The sequence below is a fragment of the Haliotis cracherodii genome, unplaced genomic scaffold (assembly GCF_022045235.1).
Source record: "Haliotis cracherodii isolate W230 unplaced genomic scaffold, xgHalCrac1.p SCAF_15, whole genome shotgun sequence".
Taxonomy (NCBI): domain Eukaryota; kingdom Metazoa; phylum Mollusca; class Gastropoda; order Lepetellida; family Haliotidae; genus Haliotis; species Haliotis cracherodii.
Window position 1 is genome coordinate 29,818,968 of NW_027266270.1, and position 22,698 is coordinate 29,841,665.

Genomic DNA, 22,698 nt, shown 5'->3' on the forward strand with positions numbered 1-22,698 from the left:
CTCGTTAGTCCAGCCAAATTGTAACTCCATAATAGCAGCAAAGTTCGGCAAGGATGGAAACTGGACTTTTATAGTCAGTTAACACTCTTGCCACAGGAAGATGGGTTAGAATTGGCTCCTAACAACTTTTGATGGTCCTAAGACATGAATTAATGGATCCGAGGGTCGGTGACTTTGTTGATGGTGTGTCATCGTACCCTGACTGCGTGGATCATTGCTCATATCGGTCACTTGATTGTCTGGTCCAGACTTGATAAAGTCACAGAGTTGAAATATTCCTGAGTGTAGCTTTTAACAGCAAATGGGGGCACAGGTGGCCAAGCTGTGCAGAGTTGCGTCCCTTGGGCACACCAGAAACCTATGATTGTGGCTTCGAATCCCGGTTCGCCCCAATTATGTTTCTAGGTTTGTCAGCACCATACCTGTGCTCATTGGTTTCACTGAAGTGATAAACTCTAAGAACTGCATCACTTGGGGCTTTCCTCCCACTTTAAGCCGACGCGCAGTGGTATGACTGGAATACTGTTAAAAGCGGTGTTAAACCCAACTCACTCACTCACTCACTCACTCACTCACTCACTCACTCACTCTCACTCACTCTCACTCACTCACTCACTTTAACAACAAACATAAAGGGAAAATCTTGAAGGAGTAGTTGTATACCACGATAAACCAGCCATGACTAGTCTGATTTAACTTGTCCATCCGTCCACTTCTCAGAGGGGATAAATGTTTTAAAACAGCTATTTTTTGTTTAAGAAATAAGATTTTACACACTGATCTAATACTGGTCATGATGTCAAATGAGTTCAAAAATTGGTGTCTTAAATTCCATTTTTTTACAGAGTTAACGCCCTTGCTCCATGCTTTCAACTAAATGCCTACTGGGTGAAATTGGGACAAGTTTTCTCAGAAGCTACTGAAGTTACATGAATAAAACTTTGCAAGTTTATCATAGATATACTGATCTATTGGTGCACATTAATTATTTTTTGTAGAGTCACTTCCCTTGCAACATGTTTTTAGATTTTGTGCATCCTGTCTTCAATGGGGACAAGTTTCCTGAGAAACTATGTGTAGTTTGCATGCTTATAAGAGATTTTATCTTATATTTGCTATATAGCTAACATTAAGTTCCATATTATTCACTTTGTATGGTGGCTTAACTTTGGTTGCTGGGGATCTCTAGCCAACTTTTATAATGTATTGTGGGGCGGTCGGGTAGCCTTGTGGTTAAAGCGTTCGCTCGTCATGCCGAAGACCCCGAGTTCGATTCCCAACATGGGTACAATGTGTGAAGCCCATTTGTGGTGTCCCCCGCCGTGATTTTTTTTTATCTGAATGTGGCCACTGGAAGTCTCAAAGCCAGTGTTTCTGAAATGCCAGCTTACTTTTTTTTTTCATATTCACAGTGTTTTATGGCCGCAGGTTTTGTATATCAATTTTTTCCTCCCATGAACAAACGGTCAATCCAAGACAATGCAAGTCTGCGGTGTCACCAACTCCCTCTTCGACATTCTGTTCAGCTCACTGACACTAGGGCTCATCCTGATTTACACATGTTGGATAGGGTTGTCTAGGGTAGCCTAGTGGTTAAAGCGTTAGCTTGTCATGGTCATGCTGAATATTGGCGTACCTCACTGTGATATTGTTGGAATGTCACTAAAAGCATAAAACCCAACTCACTCACTGACATCAGGGTTTTACCTCAGTTAATTAATTTTAAGGGTCCTTGCAGGCAATTTGAGGTTCCTGTAATGAAATGTGTGTAGTGTACTGTACTTTAAAGCCTGGAATGAATCAATGATCATATAGACAGTGGTCATAATTGATGGATGAAATGACGCCCATAACTGCTCTTGATGCGCTGTCAGTAAAATGAACATCATTGTGCGTCCTTTGGGATGCAATGTATCCTTTTTCTGCTCTATTATCATCACTTGCGTGTACTTGACACACATTTGTGCATCGCATAAGACCCTGGGCATTCAGCAACATGATTTGACAGAAAAAAGATATGCCTGAATCGCCACAACAGTCTCTTCTGTAATTTCATATTGGAGAAAATCAAACCTTACTGAACCTTGTCCTTTAGACTTTATAATAAAAGGATTTCTTTGATCAGACTCGGGTGGTTTTCACAGTCGAACAAGAAGCTTTGCCATTGGTTGAAGAAGCATAACTTTCCTATTCAGTTGATTATTTGAGACCAGGAAGTAGAAGTTTGATTTAAACGAATTCCTTACTGAGAAGGCTCGGGGTGTACTGAATTAATTATGAATAAATGTGATTGGTTATTTGCTACATGTTTAGTTTGGACTAATGGGGATTGATAGGTATTGATATGTCACAGCCTTGTGTGTGTAGAGGGAAGAGGGTGTCTGTGGGCAGCAGGACTGGTGGGGATTGTTGGGAGTTAGGTAAACCCATATTTAGTTGTGTGATAGGTATCGATATGTCACAGCCTTGTGTGTGTGGAGGGAAGAGGGTGTCTGTGGGCAGCAGGGATAGAACTAGGCTTTCCTGATTTAATCCATGTGTTCTGAAAACTCTCAGTTTCAGACCTTTTGAGTAAGAGTCTGTGTTAGAAGTTAGTCCTGCTATGCTGTTAGCTAAGTAGAATTTTTTTTATTTGGATAGGACTTTTGCAAGTTCAGTACACCTCAGCTTGTTCAGTCATGTTATTTGGACGAGTATGATTAATAATTTCCCTGCATCTAACTATTTTTTATAATAACCACTTATATCCAAGCTCCAACTTTCATACGATGTTTGAAAAATACTAATCAGAATTATTTATTTCTTCATTGTACTGAAGGTATCCAGTGGCAGTGAACAAAAAATGGGGTATAAGTAGCCAAACTCCATTTCTGGATTGCACCAGACCGGGGGGATATGTCATCTCCTGATGACTCTTATTTTGTGTAGATGCCATGTTGTTTAGAAATGCCAGGGTGTATAGATATCCTCAACAGTATAATGACATGGCCTTTCTTATTTACATTTGGAACTAGACATTTAAATTCATTTTCAAAATACAGAATCAGAATGTCTATGCTTGCTAACTCAGACCGAGAACGTAGAAGCTGTGATGCTTGTTGGCCATTCAGAAAGTTGAAGCACTAACTGAAGAAAATATTATCTCTCAAGTATCCTAGCCCTCCACTTCAGAATATGATTTGGTCCTTAATCATACCCCTGTGTGACACTTTGATGGCACACCCTTTAAAAGTCACTCTAGCTTTCCGGGAATTGTTTGCTTTCCTTAGCCTAATATGCATAAATGGCTAATATCTGCACACATGGTAAATAGGAGCTATTATCCCACGCTGATGTAGGTCAGTTTGAGTGATGACTGCTAGTGTTATAACCCACATCATAGTGTAAGGACAAAAGCACCAGATGGTATGTATCCAGTAATATTGGAACAGTTTACTCAGTGGACGTTATTTCAAACATTAAGGCATAAAACCCCCAAATGGGCCTCATATCAATCTTTTAAAGACGGCAATCTCTTTAACTTTATCCCTGATAAAACTTAATCTCTTAACTTTTTTAACGTTTAGTTATATTCCTATTAAAATGGACGATTGGAAAGTTTACCACATTGTATATGAATCTGTTATCTAAAACTAAAACTGCGTTGGTGATGAATTCCACTATCTCTGTCGAGAATTGGAAACAGAAAGATGCAAGACTGTCTCTCTTCCTGCCTACCAATAGGGAAGCAGTGTTATGCTTATCCTAGGATTCAGTGGGTCGGGTGGTCAGACTTTGTGACTTGGTTGATTGCATGTGCCAAATGGTGTGAATTGTTTCACACTATATCATCACTAGATTCAGTTATTTGCTGCTGAAATCTTTCAGCGTAAAACAACAAACACATTCTCATCCTACTATTGTGAAAAAGTCCAATGTTTTCCTAACCATTGATCAGGTAGAATCATGATGTATAAGGCCACTCATTTGTATTTTTCGTTTCATTGGCCCGCAACCCCTACTGGTAGTGAGCATGGTGAGTGAGTTGGGTTTAACGCCGCTTTTAAAGGGGCACTGATCTAACGCAGTTCCCCGGGACTGGTTGTTGCCTTTGTTATTGTTTTTTCCCAGTGCGTACCCGGATGTATAGCAGAAATCTAGACTAGTTCGACCTCTGCTGCACCATTCGTAAGCGCATTGGTCACTTTTATGGGTACCTGTAGTAATAAGGGCGTATGGTCACATTGATCAACAAAATGAAATACAGTTTTCGAGATAATAAGGAAATGTAGGTATCTTTGTGGGTAGCATCGGTGATGGTGACGAAGTTTTGATAAGTCACTTGCTTGGTAATTTTGCGATTTTCGTTTACACTATTTTGACTTGCAACACAAAGTAAATATTTCACCTGAGCATTGCTTTTTTTATAGTGTGTAAATTCTTTTTACTGTCAAAATGTGTAACAAATTTATTAAACATCTAAATATTCAGTTATTTTACAAAGTGACTGAAAAACATTTCCATCTGTATTATTATGATAATGAATTCCAAACATTTGGATGTTTAATGTCATCACCAAGAGACTGAAAATGTTACGTTGAAAAGTACATTTCTATGTTGTTTGGCTTCTAATCCTACATAATAATCTGTTGTGATGTGTGTAGGCCCTTTTGATCGTCTTAATCAATCTGGACAGATTTTTTAGTCAAAATGACTGAATTATTTACACATTTTATAAATTGCCTGAGGGAATCACATTTTACAAACTGACTGGTAATATATACACGCTTACAAAGGAAAAGACCTGTGAAAACAACGTCTATTGCACATTGAAGAATTTCCCAACCAAGACGTAGAGAAACAAGAACGAATCTGTTCAAATGAATGAAAACAAAATGCAAATACCATAATATTACAACCTACCAAATTTATGTGTATACATTTTAGGCAGCTTCCTTGTTCGAGGAATGTATCCGTGAATATCCACACAAAGGAACAATATCCCACTTGTCTGCAGCTGTACAAAGAAATTTATTCGATTTCACGTGTCTCTGTAACAATCAAATATTTTAAAAGATATATATCGTTTAGGGATATTATAATACGTGTTCGTTTCTCAACTGATCACTTGGATTGTTTCTGGTGTTTCACATAGGTGTTAAGTCTCAAGGGTCGGCTGAGAAAGCCCACGTGATAACTATTTTCATAACGTCCACGGTTCCTAAAATATCCATTGAGTGATAGATACTAATGATCAATCAATCAACATATTATCAGTTAACCCTTTGAACAAAGTATGTTGTTTTTACATCGGCACTTCACGCCATGATGTGAGTGTATTCCCTTTGTTTTAGTAAACCTAGACATGTAAACACTCCCTTTTGACATATCCACTGTGCAAGATAACAGTGATTAATCAATCAACGTATTTTCTGTTAATTCTTTGATGACTAGGACCGATCCGTTGATTTACAAAAAAAGAGTAAATCAACTGATCATTCATCTCTTGCTGGGCTGCCACGTGAATATTACATAACACACATTTCACCTCACTTCAAACCTGGATTTAGATTGAATAATTACCCCAGACACAATAAATGCCAAATGGGAACCTTTATCAGGTTATCTAAGTGGTGCTACCACTAATTGTACCTGTAATAAATTCATTAACTGAGCATCAAGTGAATGACGACAAATACACAAGTGTAGGGTTATACGAGAAAACGTGGATGACAACAAGGGAGTAGTAATCGTATTATCGCCGAAATCCGAAAATGCTTTCACTGCATGGATACTTTTTTTTAGTATTAAACTATAACCATCTGGGGTATTTCCATATGACGAGTGAGTGTGTGAGTTGGGTTTAACGCCGCTTTTAACAGTATTCCAGTCATATCACGGCGTGTCAGCTTAATTTGGGAGGAAAGCCCGAAGTGATGCAGGTCTCAGACGTTTACCGCTTCGGTGAAACCCACGAGCACGGGTATGGTGCTGACAAACCAAGAAACATAATCGGGGCGAACCAGGATTCGAAGCCACAATCATAGGTTTCTGGCGTGCCCAAGGGATGCAACTCTGCACAGCGAATCCCGGCGCCTTACACGACTGGGCCACCGTGCCCCCTTCCAAATGACGACATCAGATGAGCTCCGCTGTTCTTTTTGTCTGTTTGTTTAGGCTGAAGAAATTAATTAACATGCGCCCTTTGTCGGAATCTTTATAGATCACAGTTAACCAATCAGTGTTTATGCAAAAATGCGTAAAACAAATATTGCCTCCAGCCTCCAAGTTTATTTAGCTGTCCTTGCAGACGGTAGCCCAGTCTCTGGTCACGCTCAGTTGCGTTGCGTATCATCCGGGTACTCACGGGGGGGGAAACAATAACAAAGGCAACAACCAGTCCGGGGAATTGCGTTAGATCAGTGCCTCTTTAACATTATTCCAGTTATATCGCGGCATGTCAGCTTAATGTTGGAGGAAAGCCCGAAGTGATGCAGGTCTTGAATGTTTACCACTTGGGTGAAACCCACAAACACGGGTATGGTGCTGACAAACCTAGAAACAGGGATTCGAAGCCACAATCATAGGTTTCTGGAGTGCCGAAGGGACACAACTGTGCACTGTGAATCGCGGCGCCTTAGACGACTGGGTCACTCGTGCTTGATAACGGTGTTAGAACCAACACTGAAACGTCACTCCTAATTGTAATAAAGAAGTTCTTCATCCATAAACATGATAAATCTTATCCTTGCTTATAATATAAACACAAGCATGGTTTGTAACAAGTATATAACAATGTCATTCAGAGAATAGGAATTGCACAATGGGGTTCTGGTGAGTTATCACTGCTGGGGTCATGAGGTCTACCCACTCGTGTCAAACTTGTTGACACCTTCTCCACATACCAATTCAATCAGTGAACTGTTGTTGGTTCAATTATTTTATTGTCTTTGAACTTCCTTTATGCCAGTAAACAGAGTAAACATATAAACTGTTTATTGTTTTTACGGAAGTGCTCTATACACTGCTTATTAGCGGTGCTGTTTGATTGGATTAAGGTAAGGATATGTATCATTCCACTGGGGATGGGGTTGGGGGGAGTCGCTTTTTTGGCTAGGGGTCAGCATTCGTATTAATTTTGAGATGCATGAATTTCCAGATTTACAGTATTAAACATAAAAACATTTATTTTTATTATGGTTCCTGCTAGTACGTAGTCCCTCTATAATAATAAAACATGTTACCGTATTGAGTAGAGAGGACACTTTGTTTTTGGAAAATACAGTTGTGTAGAGGGAAGTATGCATCATACACTAACAATGAGTTCTTATGACTTCCCTCCCAAAACAAAAGCATTACCGTGAGCACATAACATAGGAAATACCATGACAATAAATTGTGTACTGAAGTATGCAAATTAGTCCTTTTGTTTCATTATCTGGTTATAAAAAGTGTTCATTGTATATCTGGATTTTTGTTTGTAATCTAATGTATTAATTTTATTCAAAATTTCATTCAATATTGTTTACACTAATTTTTTGGCAAAGTCATGTGTTGACTAATCGCTGGCTCTCACTGACTCACCGTTATTTACAGCAGCCAGGATCTGATTACCACTAATGACGACTTGAAGCGAATCTCGGTGGACAGAAGATGTATACACTGTACACATATCATAATTGCCTCATTTTGACTTGTTAAAAGCCATATATGTTGTGGTTAGACTGTTATATGTCATTATGTTTTCGTGGAAAGATTCAATGGTGATTGGTCAAAGTGTTCCATACGTTAAAAGTATCCGACAATAGCAGTCAACTGTATGTAAGTGTAAGTTTTGTGAAGTTATGTCATTGAGTGATTGTTTTACTAAATCACCAGTAGATCATGGAGAAAATGTGTGTCCAGCTGATTGCTTTTTCCAGCATTATTTACGAGAAAATATATGGTAATCTTAATATATGCAAATAAAGAAATGCCTAGCAGAACAGGAAATATACTTGAAATGGTAAATCATCATGTTTAGTTATGTTTTATTGTGACAAACCAATATCAATACTAAATTTGGACCACATTATGTCATTGTGTTGTACTTGTTTTACACTAACCCTACCGACCATGCATTGCACAAGATAAAGAAAGAAAGACCTGAAGTTACTATTTATTATTATTATTTTATTTTTTTAGACCGACATTGTGTGGAAAAGTTGGAATAAATCAGTGAACATAAAATTTATAAAAGGGTCCTCTCTGCTTAAAACTCGGATATCATACGACAAGACACTCTAAAATGTACTAGTCCTTATGATACCTTAACATTGGGCAATTTGGCAAGGACTATAGGACTAGTGGCAATTTCTATTGCTGCGACTGCTGTCAAACCTAGAAACATATTGGAGGCAAACTGGGGTCTGAGTGTAATAAGGACTGTTCTATTCCAATCTGTGAGACATAGAGGTTATCACGCAAGTGTGTTTGGGGATGGTAAATATCCTGCATAAGGAATACATAGTGTTTATTCCTAATACAGGATATTTACCATCCCCAAACACACAAGCATTTCTCTGAAGGTTTTCTGATCTGAATTTGATTTTATCTGTTTTATTCATCAGATTGTTGTCAAAGCTAGCTGGATTTAGTCACTGTAAGTTATTTTTATTTTGCATGAGAGGAAAATGTGTTGTAATAGTAAAATGATTTTATTGATCGCCATCTCTTGTATTTTGATATGTACAATGACGTACATATAATTGATGACATAATCTGTTTGTACCTCTTTCTTTCACATATTCCTGAAAAGAATTTCTCATCTCTTTCAGGAAATAAGAACCTTTGAAATACTAGCGTTGCTGTCAAAATTAACAATTTTATGACCAACTTTACGTGCTGCTGAAGACCTTTACAATTCACGTACATGTACCATCACTTGTAGCGGCTGTACTGAAACGCAGCATAACCTAATTGGTGATGATATGACATGTGGATATGTACGCAACTAAAGTATATGTCAAGTTGGAAAGTGTGAAATTCAAACAAGAATAACTTTTTTACATACCGACTGCAAAACGTTTTTCTTACTGATGATTTACCAAATACTAATTGCCAACTAGATTAGAAGCTAGTGTTTATCAAAGGCTTGATTACAATGTTAATATGCCTTGGTCATATGAAGTCAATCACTTTAATACCCAGAGTTCCTTGCGTCTAGCCTTGTACCTCTGTCACATTGTCACGTCTTGCACAATCCATTCATGTGTTTTTTATTGGTTTCATTTTGGATGAGTCTACACATTTAGATTTACGTAAGTCATAAAATTTTAAACTTTCATTGAGGAAATATCCTAAACCGTGAAAAACAATTCCCATTGGCGTATTGATCCTCCAAGTCCGGTCAGTGAAACTTCACAGAGAGCTAGCGATATTGTCACTTTGATATGTAAAGCTGTAGTGTCATGCAGCCCATGCAGTTGTAGACAATTGGTCCAGAGAGGGGAGGGTCCGGGGTACGATCCCCGGCTACATCATATCAAAAGACACTCAAAGATGGTATTGTTGTTACCCTGTCAGGCGCTCGGCATTAAGGAGATAAAACAAGGACTGGTCGGCTTGAAGTAAGTATACTGTGTCTGAGTGGGGTATTCATGTTAAACTGCAGCATGGGTTCTCTGTGGGTTGGCACTATAAAATTGGCATTAGTCCAGACTAGTACAAGCGGCCACATAGCCCCACATGTGTGTGGTGCACTCACGCATGCAAAAAAAACCACACAACACACACACACACACACACACACACACACACACACACACACACACACACACACACACACACACACACACACACACACACACACACACACACACACACATGCATGTACGACGCTATATAAGTGCAATTATTCTCACCTCACCTGGTTAAGTGTTAGAAGTTGAGATTTTTAAGATGCGCCTAATATTCTGAGGTGGTTTATTTGTGTTTTGATTTGCCTGATATGAAGCCATATGATACGAGAACAGAGGCACATGAGCATCAGAGCATGATGAACAATAGTTTTAGCCATCCACATGTCAGTGATGAGACAATATACTTCTCGGCCTTGTATGCTCTATGTTCTGTCACCTGAGAATACAACTTGTTACATAGAATGTCTGTTTGTATTCACTGCAGGTTATTCACATGGACTTACTGATCACACAAATACACCTGATACTACCACACCCCACACCCTCCACACACCCCACACACCCCACACACACAGCCCCCCCCCCCCCCCTCCCCCTACCCCCCACACCCCCCACACCCACACCTCACACCCACACACCCCACACCCACACACCCACACACCCCACACCCACACACCCCACACACACCTACTACACCAACACCCACTGCAACCACACCCACACAAATCAACACACCATCTTCCCAGCTACCTGTCAACCAAGTCAGCAGGCCTGACAACCTGATCCCGTTAGTCGCCTCTTACAATCATAGTCGCTTTTAATGACAAGTATAGGTTGCTGCAGACCTATTTTAACTTGGATCTTCACAGGTTAACTTTGGCATATATCTCCTCATGATGATGTCATACCTTGTTCATTAGATTTTAGTGTTAGTTTTTAGTATTTATGCAGAAAATATTTTAATCAGTGTTAATGTCATTACGGATAGCAACCTTTGTTCAGTGTCTGTCTTTGTTTTTTAAAGTATTGACATATCCAGGTGAGCTACAGTGCTGTTTCACTATTATTTCTTTATACTTGACCTCAGTAGGCATATGGGCCTCCTTCCGAAAAGTAATCTTACTTCTACGACTGTTGTAAATGTATGTTGAATTGTGGGAGTTAGGATCGTCTTAGCTCTAGGATCACTTTGTGGAACAGGTGAGTGAGTTTAACGCGGCTTTTTACAGTATCAGGTGACTAACCACGTGACTAACCACGGGTCCAGGTAGTCCTTTGGGTACCCGGGTCCTACTCAGTACCCATCCGGCCCAAGAACCCAAGGTACCCGTCCCAGCCCAATAACCCATTACGGGGTTATGACAAAGTGGACAGTGGATAGGTTTTCCAATCTCTCCAAATGCAGTCTGAGAACCATTGTGACCAGGATATGTGTTTACACAGTTGCCCCATTCTTATAGTAAACAGGTGCCCCCTTACTTCCTGGTCTGACAAAGTAGGTCAATACAAGCCAGTGCTCACCCCATCCAGCTACACACTAGGAATCCAATGAGGTTTGTTGTTTGTTTGTATTGGCCTGTCATATTATCTGGTGTCTATAGAAATAGTGGAGGAATTGGCATTGAGTGGCACATGTATTAGGTACTATAAATGTGTTTATGACTGGAAGCAGAAAGTTTTATGTAACACTGATTATCTTCTCAGAAATTAGCATTTGATTCATGGCCTTCAACGTCCACCTTATAGCTATACTTTTATGTTCTTTCTGGACCTAGTTTGGAGCAATTGTCAGTGAATATTGGAATACAATATTGCCAAGATATGTTTTAATGGTAATAACTAACGTTATGGCTTTTCATTTCAATGACAACAGGAGCAATTGACAAGAAGAGTTTTTTATGTAGTTTTGCATTTTTGCATTCAATGATGTATTAAAGTACCCCTGAATTTGATAAAATAAGGGCTTTTAACATGTTTAAGAAAGTCCCAATTTTAAACAAACAGGGCACTTTGTTTAGAATCCTAGATATTCCCTGGTATATCAGTGTATTAGTTTATGACTTTCCTAACAACCCAGAGACAATGCCCCAGTCTAACACATGGCTTTAATACAACCTCAAGACATTACGTGCTTGTTTCACCCTTGCAAGCTGCAAGTCGGATAACCTCAAACCTCTTCCATTGAAGAATGATAGTACAAGTGACATCAGTTTGAAGGTGTGTATTCTGGAGATGGAGGTTTACATGAAAGGCTGTGAGAAATATACACACAAATGGTTACTTAACCTGGTCACTGACACATAATATACTGTATTTTTACAAAAGTGTCATCATTTTAGAATAATTACGGTAGTTTACTTTATAGTGAGTGAGTGAGTATGGTTTTACGCCCGCTTTTAGCAATATTCCAGCAATATCACGGCGGGGGACACCAGAAATGGGCTTCACACATTGTACCCATGTCGGGAATTGAACCCGGGTCTTCGGCGTGACGAGTGAACGTTTTAACCACTAGGCTACCCGACCGCCCCAGTTTACTTTATAATAAAAATAACATTTAGCCTGTGATGCATTTAAACAGATTACTAATCCGATAATTACATATAACCTTTATCCGAGAGGTTCGTTTTTCTTGAATTAGTTATTCTGTACATTCATCTATGCAGAGATGTAATAATAACTTGGACTTTTCAACAGCCCATCAGAAAGGGTGGTTCTGCTGTCATGTCTCTTGGGTCCATGTGGGAATTCTGAATCCTACCCCATCCTTCCCATCCTACCCCATCCTACCCATCCTACACATCCTTCCCCATCCTTCCCCATCCTTCCCATCCTACACATCCTTCCCCATCCTACCCATCCTTCCCCATCCTACCCATCCTACCCCATCCTACCCATCCTACACATCCTTCCCCATCCTTCCCATCCTACCCCATCCTACCCATCCTACACATCCTTCCCCATCCTACCCATCCTACCCCATCCTACCCATCCTACACATCCTACCCCATCCTACCCCATCCTTCCCCATCCTACCCCATCCTACCCCATCCTCATGACATGTTTACAATGTTTACGTTTGTTGTTTAACCCTACACTCAGCAATATTCCAGCTATATGACTGTGGTCTGTAAATGATTGAATCTGGACCAGACAATCCAGTGATTGATATCATGAGCATTGAACTACACAAATTCGGATACGATGACATGCATCAACAAATTTAGCGAGTCTCAACCTGTTAGTCACCTCTTAAATGGGTTGTTTAAAGCCGATTCTATCCCGGATCTTCGTGTGACGTTTACAATGTGTGACCTGGTTGATTATGTGTCATCGTAACCGGATGGTATGGATCATAGATCACTACGTGCTCAGTACCACACACATTTTCTAGAATTTAATTCAGATCTTGACAAGTTGGCAAATGTTCATTCGCGCACAATTGGATAAGATGTGTTAATCACATTGCAGTTGTACTTCAGGAACTAGGATGACGTGACTAACATGCATTCACAAACGATTGGCTATGATGTATGAAATTAAAGTGCAATTAAACATCAGGATTAAGATAAGATCCGGATTACATGGCAAGTGTTACGATGACATTGAACTCAAGAACATGGTGAATGGGGGATCCTTGTTTAGCTTGTTGAATCACATGGCGTCAGCTTACTCAGACAATTTAATAGATACCTGAAAACGAATAGAGAGTCCTTAAGATATTGTGTACACCTAGTACCCAATACTTCCTGGTTGCTGAATATTCTTTAGCTGGGTGCCTGTGAAGAGACGAGACAGCGTGCCTCTATAAATACTGTGCTCATCTTGATTGTGGCCGACAACCCAATACGCTGTGATCCTAGACAGGTTGGGATTTTAAGAGACGGGGTATTTGAGATTTATTACACGCAGTAAAATATTTCTGTGTCCTTGTTGTAAGAGTTATTGACCTTTATTGGAGATGTTGATACAAGATCAATTTCTCTGTTGTGACAGAGCTTGAATATTCCTGCAGTGTTATTCTGATATCAGTTCATCTAAATTAAAACAAGACATTCCTTCCGTAGCATGACTGGTGTTCAAAAGCATTCATGACAATCAAACGATCTCTTGTCATAAACCATATGTTAAAAGTTAAAAATTTAGGAGGTCCTTGAATTTAAAAGCAGTACAGAGCTACAGATAAGATGCGTATTGCGTAAATTACCCCCCCACCCCACCCAAAAAAAAACACACAAAAAAATGTTCAAAACCCAATAAATAACAATTAACTTGCCCACAGAAATGTATGCATTAAATGAAAAAATCAAACGTATTAAAACAGCACTGGTAAATACCCAATAAAACTTTTTCAGCATGCATACAATGGAGTTTATTTCCGAAACACAATTACGAGCTTTTCTAAGTCAAGCCCATTGTTATATACATCTTAACATTATTTTATTTTTTTTTAATCTCTGAATGTTTACTCATATTTGGAAAAACCCAATGAAAAATGTATGTCCTAATTAAGATAGAAACCTTTGAGTAAAAACTCAATTGCTCAAAAAGTTATCTGGAGCTCTGGCTATAGCACCAAGTCTCAAGGACCCAAGGGCCCCTTAATATTTAAACGCTGATGAGATAGTTAAAGAAAAAGCCTAAAATACATTTTTTATATTTAAGTCAGAATTATTTTGTAAGCTTCCATAAACTTGTACGTGCAGTCCAATTATTAAGGCTGTACGTGTCTTGCCAAAAAGGTTTGAATTGCAATATATTGCGATACAGGTATTGATATTCTGATGTGTATTGAGATACAGTCAAGTCTCGTTAATCCGACACTCGGCTTTATCCGACACAAATGATGGGAACCGATTGATTCAGCGCTATTTAGTCCCGTTAATCTGACATTCTCGCACTCCGGCTCCGACACACCTAATTTGCAACGAATTACCGAAATCACTCATTAATCAGTCTCATTAATCCGACACAGTGGTCAGCGTACTCCGTGGTCATCTGGCCGCGAGTACACAACCCCATGTTTTGACACGCACTGGCTGCAGAGATTAACTTTAACAATTAACAGGAAAAGCTATTCAAACCTGTATGTACAAAGCTATACAAATGTAGTTTACAGATTGAAGCCAGATAAATGTGCTAGTATATTAGGAGCCAAAGTGATTCACAATGGTTGTACAAGCAGATCCTATTTTCTACATACTAAGGAGAACAATTATGAATGTTGTGGTTACAGCACTCTCAAAATGAGGGTAGGTAGGTAAGAATATTTTTCCCCCAAAATATATAGTTCTAATAATTACTGAATGCTATGCTCTGTGTCATCTTAAAATCATGTGATGTATCATTTCATGACATGTTCTGTATCTTCTGGGAAATTAATGTTTTTTTAGAAACCAAATATTCTCAGGTACATGTCTTCATTTGTTTTGTGTCTTATAGGTTCAGGGGTGGTCGGGTAGCCTAGTGGTTAAAGCCTTCGATTGTCACGCCGATGACCTGGTGTTTGATTCCCAACATGGGTACAATGTGTGAACCCATTTCTGGTGTCCCCCGCCGTGATATTGCTGGAATATTGCTAAAAGCGGTGTAAAACCATACTCACCCACTCACTTAAAGGTTCAAGTGACAGAACAACTCTTTCATAATAAATTTCTTTTCCAAAGTTTGCATTTCAAATTTATATTTTAAAGCTGTATATTTGTAGTTGTGGGTATATGCAGGTTGTGAAGAACATTCTGTGAAGTCTTGGAATCATATTTTACCCACACATACTTTATTAGCCCTTCGTTTTTTAATTTTCTTTTCATGAGAACCATTATCATCCCCCGCCACGAAGTGGAAGGGGGATATAGGAATGGGTGCCGTCCGGCCGTCACATTTCGTTTCCGGAGCAGATCTTGAAAACCGTACCATATTTCTTCACCAAACTTGGCACATAGATAGATATAGTGGTGAACTGGTGCCTTTTGATAGTTTGGGATTAAAAAAAAATTCTTTTTCGAGTTTCCATGGCAACGACTTTGATTTAGACTGAAAATGGCGGTAGTCCTCGTTTCCGGAGCAGATCTTGAAAACTGTACCATATTTCTTCACCAAACTTGGCACATAGATAGATCTAGTGGTGAACTGGTGCCTTTTGATAGTTTGGGATTTTTAAAAAAGTTATTTTTCGAGTTTCCATGGCAACGACATTGATTTAGACTGAAAATTGCGGTAGTCCTCATTTCCTGAACAGATCTTGAAAACCGTACCATATTTCTTCACCATATTTTGCACATAGATAGGTCTAGTGGTGAACTGGTGCCTTTTGATAGTTTGGGATTTTAAAAAAAATTCTTCGAGTTTCCATGGCAACGACTTTGATTTAGACTGAAAATGGCAGTAGTCCTCGTTTCCGGAGCAGATCTTGAAAACCGTACCATATTTCTTCACCATATTTTGCACATTGATAGGTCTAGTGGTGAACTGGTGCCTTTTGATAGTTTGGGATTTTTTTTAAAAGTTATTCTTCGAGTTTCCATGGCATTGGCAACAACTTTGATTTAGACTGAAAATGGTGGTAGTCCTCGTTTCTGGAGCAGATCTTGAAAAACGTACTATATTTCTTTACAAAAAGGCCCAGTGAACATAGTTCACATGGGGCTAATGCATTGCACACATCTGACATGTCATATTGGCAGGGGGGGTGAGTATTTCATGCTTGTTTATTTACTTTCGACTGCGGCCGTTGTGGACTGTTTCTCCTGTCTGCATTTGCATCCATTGGCTTGGAATCGTGTCCACCATCACTATGATTAGTTCCACCATATAGTCATCATTGTTTTCACTCCCAACTTTTTTACTGTGCCCAGATGGAACAGTACTTCGCCTGATGTTTTTGAGAAAAGCAGAACATTCTTCTCATGTCAATAGTTTGTAAACTCAATGCACTTTACAGTGTATAATCATTTAGCATAGCCTAGTCCTCGCACCGGTGCATTAAACTATCAAAGTGTTCACTGACACAGACGATAAATGTGATTGTATGAGTTTCATTACAATTGGAAAACTGGCAATCAAGAATAAGGCGAAGCAGACGTCAAGTTAATAAATAGTGAATAAACGTTTGGGTTGGAAACATTTTAATGGGCAGGTTGGGTAATTGGAACCAAAACATTCTTTGTGAATTAATTTCTGTGTAGAATTTAGATTAAACGGTACAAATCATAACAAAACTTGTAGTATTTTTTCACCCAATACACCGGAACACCAAAACATATTGCAGTATACCAGTAAGGCTGTTCAGTCCTACCAAATATTTCAGATTATAAAAAGGAGTATAATTATTTGGTAACAAGTTGTAATTGATGTATTTTCTATGCAGACTATCATAAATGTTTTGTATCCTGCTTTGGTTGTGGGAGACTTAATCAGTGATTACCACCTTCATGGCATAGTGGTGTAGTGTCTGTCAAGAGGATAGACGTTTACCAGTACGCTCCCCTCGCCTTGTCTTACCAAAAAACGTTAAAAAATGGTATTTGTTTTTACTCTACCTGGTAAGTAAGGGGACAGTTCAATAACAATAAAATATTATCCATGTTAAACTGTGTCATGGTATCTCAGTGGGCTAGTACAGTAAAGTATGTTTATAACGAACACGATTATAACGAACTGACGGATATAACAAACTGATTTTTTTGTCCCGACTATTTGCTTTTGTTATACTGTATAAATGCTTATAACGAACTACGGTTATAACAAACTCAAGTTAGTGGTCCCTTTGAGTTTGTTATAACCGTAGTTTACTGTACTATAAAACTGGTATAAGAAAAGACTAGGAGAAGCAGCTACTCATAATCTTAAACAGTATACTCCATGTCACCTCACCTCACCTCACGTCACGTCAGTGAGTGTTACCTGCTTGACTACAGATTGCCTGTACCAGGAAGTAGTGATATGCTGTGTGACACACTTGCAGCCAGGCTTTCATTCTACATCACTCTCTCTCTTTCATCTTCGGATCGATTTTATTTCTTTTACTGGATTTATCCACTTGGCAGTATGTGAAACACTTTGAGAAAGACCTTTTCTCCTGGTTTGGTGAGTTGGGGCTCATGTTTCCTTGGAACCAGTTTATATAAGAGATACAAGGGTTTTTTAAGTGTTCATAGTTAATTTGTTTCCTGGTTGGAAAGGTTGTGACATTTGTGTTGAAGAATAATTTCAATATTGATAATTAATTTATCATTATTTTAATTGTTAATGGGTGAATTTCAATACATATTGGAGGAAATAGGTTTTGCTTATCAAAATGATTTATATAATATATATATATATCCTTATATATATATATATATATATATATATATGTCTCATGTCTAGGTTTTCAAAATATGTGTATATACAAGGCTCGATTTAGCTTTGTATAGAACATGCTTCAGTGCAACCTTTTATTAATAAATGCACCCTGATATTTATGTCGACATGCACCAAGTGCGAGTAAAAAAACTTTAAATTTTTGGGTCTACTTGACACACATCAATCTTTGAACACATTTAATACCATTGAGGTTTATTTACCACACTACATCTCTAATCTCTGTGTTACGTGTAGTTTGTCATACTTTTGTGGGCTTGACATCATCAAACTGTGGGTACTGGAAACTATGGATACAGCATTATGTCATTAATTAATGTGACACAGGCAGCCGACTGGCCATGTTTCAACTTTGATACATTCATGGGACAAGGGTTCAACCTAATTTTGTCTGTTGCAACTGGGTTTTCATGTCAACATACACCTGGTGCAAGTTAAATCAAGTTCTGACCCGTGAAGATTCCGGGGTAGAATAGGTCTTCAGCAACCCATGCTTGCCGTAAAAGGCGACTATGCTTGTCGTAAAAGGCGACTAACGGGACCGGGTGGTCAGGCTCGCTCACTTGGTTGATGCATGTCATCGATCCCAATTGCGTGGATGGATGCTCATGATGTCAATCACTGGATTGTCTGGTCCAGACTCTATTATTTACAGACCTCCGTCATATAGTTGGAATATTGCTGAGTGCGGCGTTAAACAACAAACCAACCAACTAAATCAAGTTCATTAATTTGAGCCATGATACATACACTCAATGATATATGCAAGTATTTCAGTATTAAATAATCTGATGTTGCTGCTGACATGGCTGATATACTAATCAAAATATTTCCTATTTCTGTAGTTAATCTGTCATGGTATGACTAAAGTTATATATTAAAGATAAAACATGACTCCAAGGTTTTGGTTGAAAACGTAAAACCGTTAGCGAGGGCTTTTCCTTAGCTTTATAAAAGTTTTACATTTTCGACCAGTACCGAGGAGGAGTGTTTTATCCAACTTACGTACCATCTAAATGCAACCTGCTATAGTGATCGACAAAAAGGCAACCGTTATGTTTGTGATCTAAATGTTTTTATCACAGCTGGAAACAGCCATCAAGAAACCCATATTTGGCATTTTTTTTAAAATTCAGATGTTTATGCAAATAATTAATGATGAAGTCATCCATTGTCAATGATGTCACAGAAAGTCGTGTGATGTCATTCCAACAATATATTGATTGAATTGATGTCTCCACTTGTTAGAGTAGGTCTTCAGCAACCCATGCCATGTTAGGCGACTAATGGGATCAGATGGTCAGGCTCACTGACTATTTCACTGATGATTTCCTTTGTCAGAGTCTTTTCCAAGAAAATACGTGTGTGTTGTACCAATTGTGAAAATCAAGAGCGTAAAGACTTCTACTTCGTTTGTGTCTTAAAAGGAGGGCAACAGACTGTGCCCCTTTGATATGAGAGTACCGGTATGTGAGTTGGCAGTGTGTTTTTCAAGGTTATTGATCATTCCTTTAGATGACATTCATTGCAGTTTTCTTATTTTGCCCCCAAACTCAAGTGCATATGATACACAATAAAATATGGTGTTTACAGGCCATTGACATATGCATTCAAAAGAACCCACTCGTCCGATGGTAGAGGCCAGATGGTGGAAACATGAATACGTACATACACTGAAACACAAGTGTCAAAACTTGTGTTGTCACCCTGGGCAAGTGACTTAGTTCAAATGTGCCTCTATTCACCCAGCAGTAAATGGGTACCTGATATGTGTGGTGTATGTAAAAACCTTCTAGTGCCCCTAGGCAGCATGGCTTGTATACTCCCTAGGGAGTTGAGAATGATAACAGGAATTTAAACAGATCCTCTGGTCGGGGACCAAATAAAACCGCATTGGGCAGATACTAGTACCTGGATACCTGCGGTGTAATAATAATAATAATAATAATTATAATGATAATGATATTTTATGAATCCTTTTGTTGTTGATATTAGTGTTTGGGGGCAATTTCTTTTGAAGCCGCTTTTGAAGATTAATAAATGAATCCGCTACCAACACCACATCATCTGCAAATAAAAGCAGTAAAATGTCTTCAATATCTTGATTTACAAATATTCCCCTGTCTGAATCTTCCTTTATCATGTTTATATCATCAGTCAACTTGTTTATAAAAATTATAAACAATATGGGATTTAACAGGCACCCATGTCGAACACCAGATGTTGTACAAAATGTTTCAGTATACTTACTACCGATTTTAACACATGCCTTTACACGGCTATACATACTTTGTAGAACATTATATGATTTACCATGAAATCCATTTAATAATAACCTATATAATAACTTTTCTCTATCAACTAAGTCAAATGCCATTTTGAAATCAATGAAAACTGCATAAAATCTGTGATTTGGTTTACTAAGGTACTTTTGACAAAGTGACTGAAGAACAAACATATTATCCACAGTTGCATATCCCTTTCTAAAACCGGCCAAAACTTTATCAAATAAGTCTACCCATTTTCTAATTCTTAATTCAACAATATTAGTAAAAACTTTCCCTATAACACCTAACAACAAAATACTTCTAAAGTTGCTTGGGTCTCGACGGCTCCCATTCTTATACAAGGGAATAATTGCACCAATATTCCAAGTTTCAGGGAAAACTCCACTATCTAAGACTACATTGAATAATAAAACAAAATCTGATACCAATATTTGGGCATTCTTAAGAGCTGGAATACCATCTATACCTTGGGCTTTATCAGCTTTTAACTTCTTAATTGAAGTAATTACCTCCTCTTCCGTAATCCTACTTGATAAAAAGTCAATAGATTCTTCCCTACACAACTGACAGTTTCAACATTATGACCTTCTACATAAGTCTTAACTAAATCATCAAATTCTGGATCACCCGACTCACTCTGTGGATTTAAGAAAGTTCAAAGTACTGAAACCATATATGGGCTGAAATACCACCGCTATCAACGCTATTTGACGAAAACAACTGTCTAATCTTTCTCCAAAAAAGTTTAGAATCATGCGACTCCACAGCAGCCTTCACCTCAACTTCTATATTTCTTTTATATTCATTAATTTTCCTTGTACATAATTTTTTTAATGACATTTTTGCATCAGTATATGACTGCAAATTTTCATCAGTTCTATATTTTCTAAATGTCTGTAAAGTATCATATTTTAATTTCACAGTCCTTGTCAAACCACTCACTATATAGCGACCCCACATATAAGGCAACCCTCCTGTACAAGCCTTCAAAATTGATGCTTGTTTATATAGCCCGTCTAAAGTGAATCAGAATGAAGCATCTCACCAGCGTATACACACCATCCCTACATTTGCAATAAAAATATGTTTGTCTTCCGCCCAAAAATATTACATCGCATGCCTTCAACGAATTCAGAGAAACAAACAGATCATAACAATCAAACTTGGTCAATACAATTTTGAAATTTCAGACATGATGATTTACCGATTGAATTGTATTTCCTGTTCTGAGAGGCATTGTTTTATATGCAGAGATTAAGATTACCATGTGTATTTTCTTGTAAACTAAGCCGGAAATAGCAATCAGCTGTACTCACATCTCATTGTATCTGATACTTTTATTTTATCAGGAATATTTTATTCCAATATCATGTTATTTTAGCATTTTTCGTTGCAGCTTTACTTAATATATTTAAAATAAATTAATAACCATAAGCGGAACACTTTGGTATTTGTGTGTTCACGAACTCAGTGTTGTGTTTCAGGCACTCTACATGCTCAGCAAGAACTCTCAATGTTGCCTCATCCAATCCTGTGGTTGCTCGGAGTGCCGTGTGTCATGAGTCTGCACCAAAGACGTTTTGTTCGTGAAGATAATGGATGAAAATGAGGCTAATCTTGGGCAGCCGTCATTCCCGAGTGGGAGCGATAGCGCGTCTCTTGGAGAGGTGACATCGTCGGGGGCAGGGTATTGCTATCAAGAGCGGACAGAGGGCTTTGACTATGACTTTGTACCGACCCCTGACCCCAAGTATGAGTGCGCCATCTGCCTGCTTATCCTGCGAGAACCTCGACAGACCAAATGTGGTCACAGGTTCTGCCGTGGCTGCATCACAAAATGGCTGAGGTAAGTTTTTGGTCGCAACCAAAGAAGAAGGAATAAGTACCATTTTGACCAACTAGATTTACAAATTTAAAACACATTGTTCAGAAAGCAATATGAAAGTAAGACTCCTGGTGATTGTGTGCTTACAATGGCTGCCTAGTGATTGTGTGGTCACAATGGCTGCCTGGTGATTGTGCAGTCGCAACAGCTGTCTGGTGACTGCGTGGTCACAATGGTTCCATATAGCTTTTCTATCCCGGAATCTCCATAGGGAACACATAAACAGATGACCCTTGGATGTCCACTGTTACCTACATTGTTGAACATTGTGTTGTCTATTTATCCAATGAGGCACGTAGCATGAAAAACTATTAGCTTTTTGCATCATTATTAGTAGATTTTTTACTTTGTATTTGGATTGTATGAGCTTGTCTTAATAGGCCAGAAATAATTCTACAAGATTTGGTCTTTGGACTTCTTGTGGGAGGGGGATATACAAATGGGTTCTGTCCTTCTGTCATTCTGTTGTTTGCGTAGACCGTTCAATAGTTCTAAACCAGTTTTT

General features: G+C 38.5%; 1 protein-coding gene across 3 annotated transcripts in view; it reads left to right on the top strand.

Moving 5' to 3' along the window:
- Positions 1-22,698, top strand: part of LOC139462498 (TNF receptor-associated factor 6-like) — a 114,266-nt gene that overhangs the window by 53,514 nt on the left and 38,054 nt on the right. For 2 of the 3 annotated variants that reach the window (XM_071244256.1, XM_071244255.1), the window contains exon 2: positions 21,793-22,154. In XM_071244256.1, the coding sequence (XP_071100357.1) occupies positions 21,904-22,154 (251 nt within the window). In that variant the 5' untranslated portion in view covers positions 21,793-21,903. Of the gene's footprint in view, positions 1-17,689; positions 17,745-21,792; positions 22,155-22,698 lie in introns of those variants that run through there. The other variant, XM_071244257.1, reaches the window with a different exon arrangement.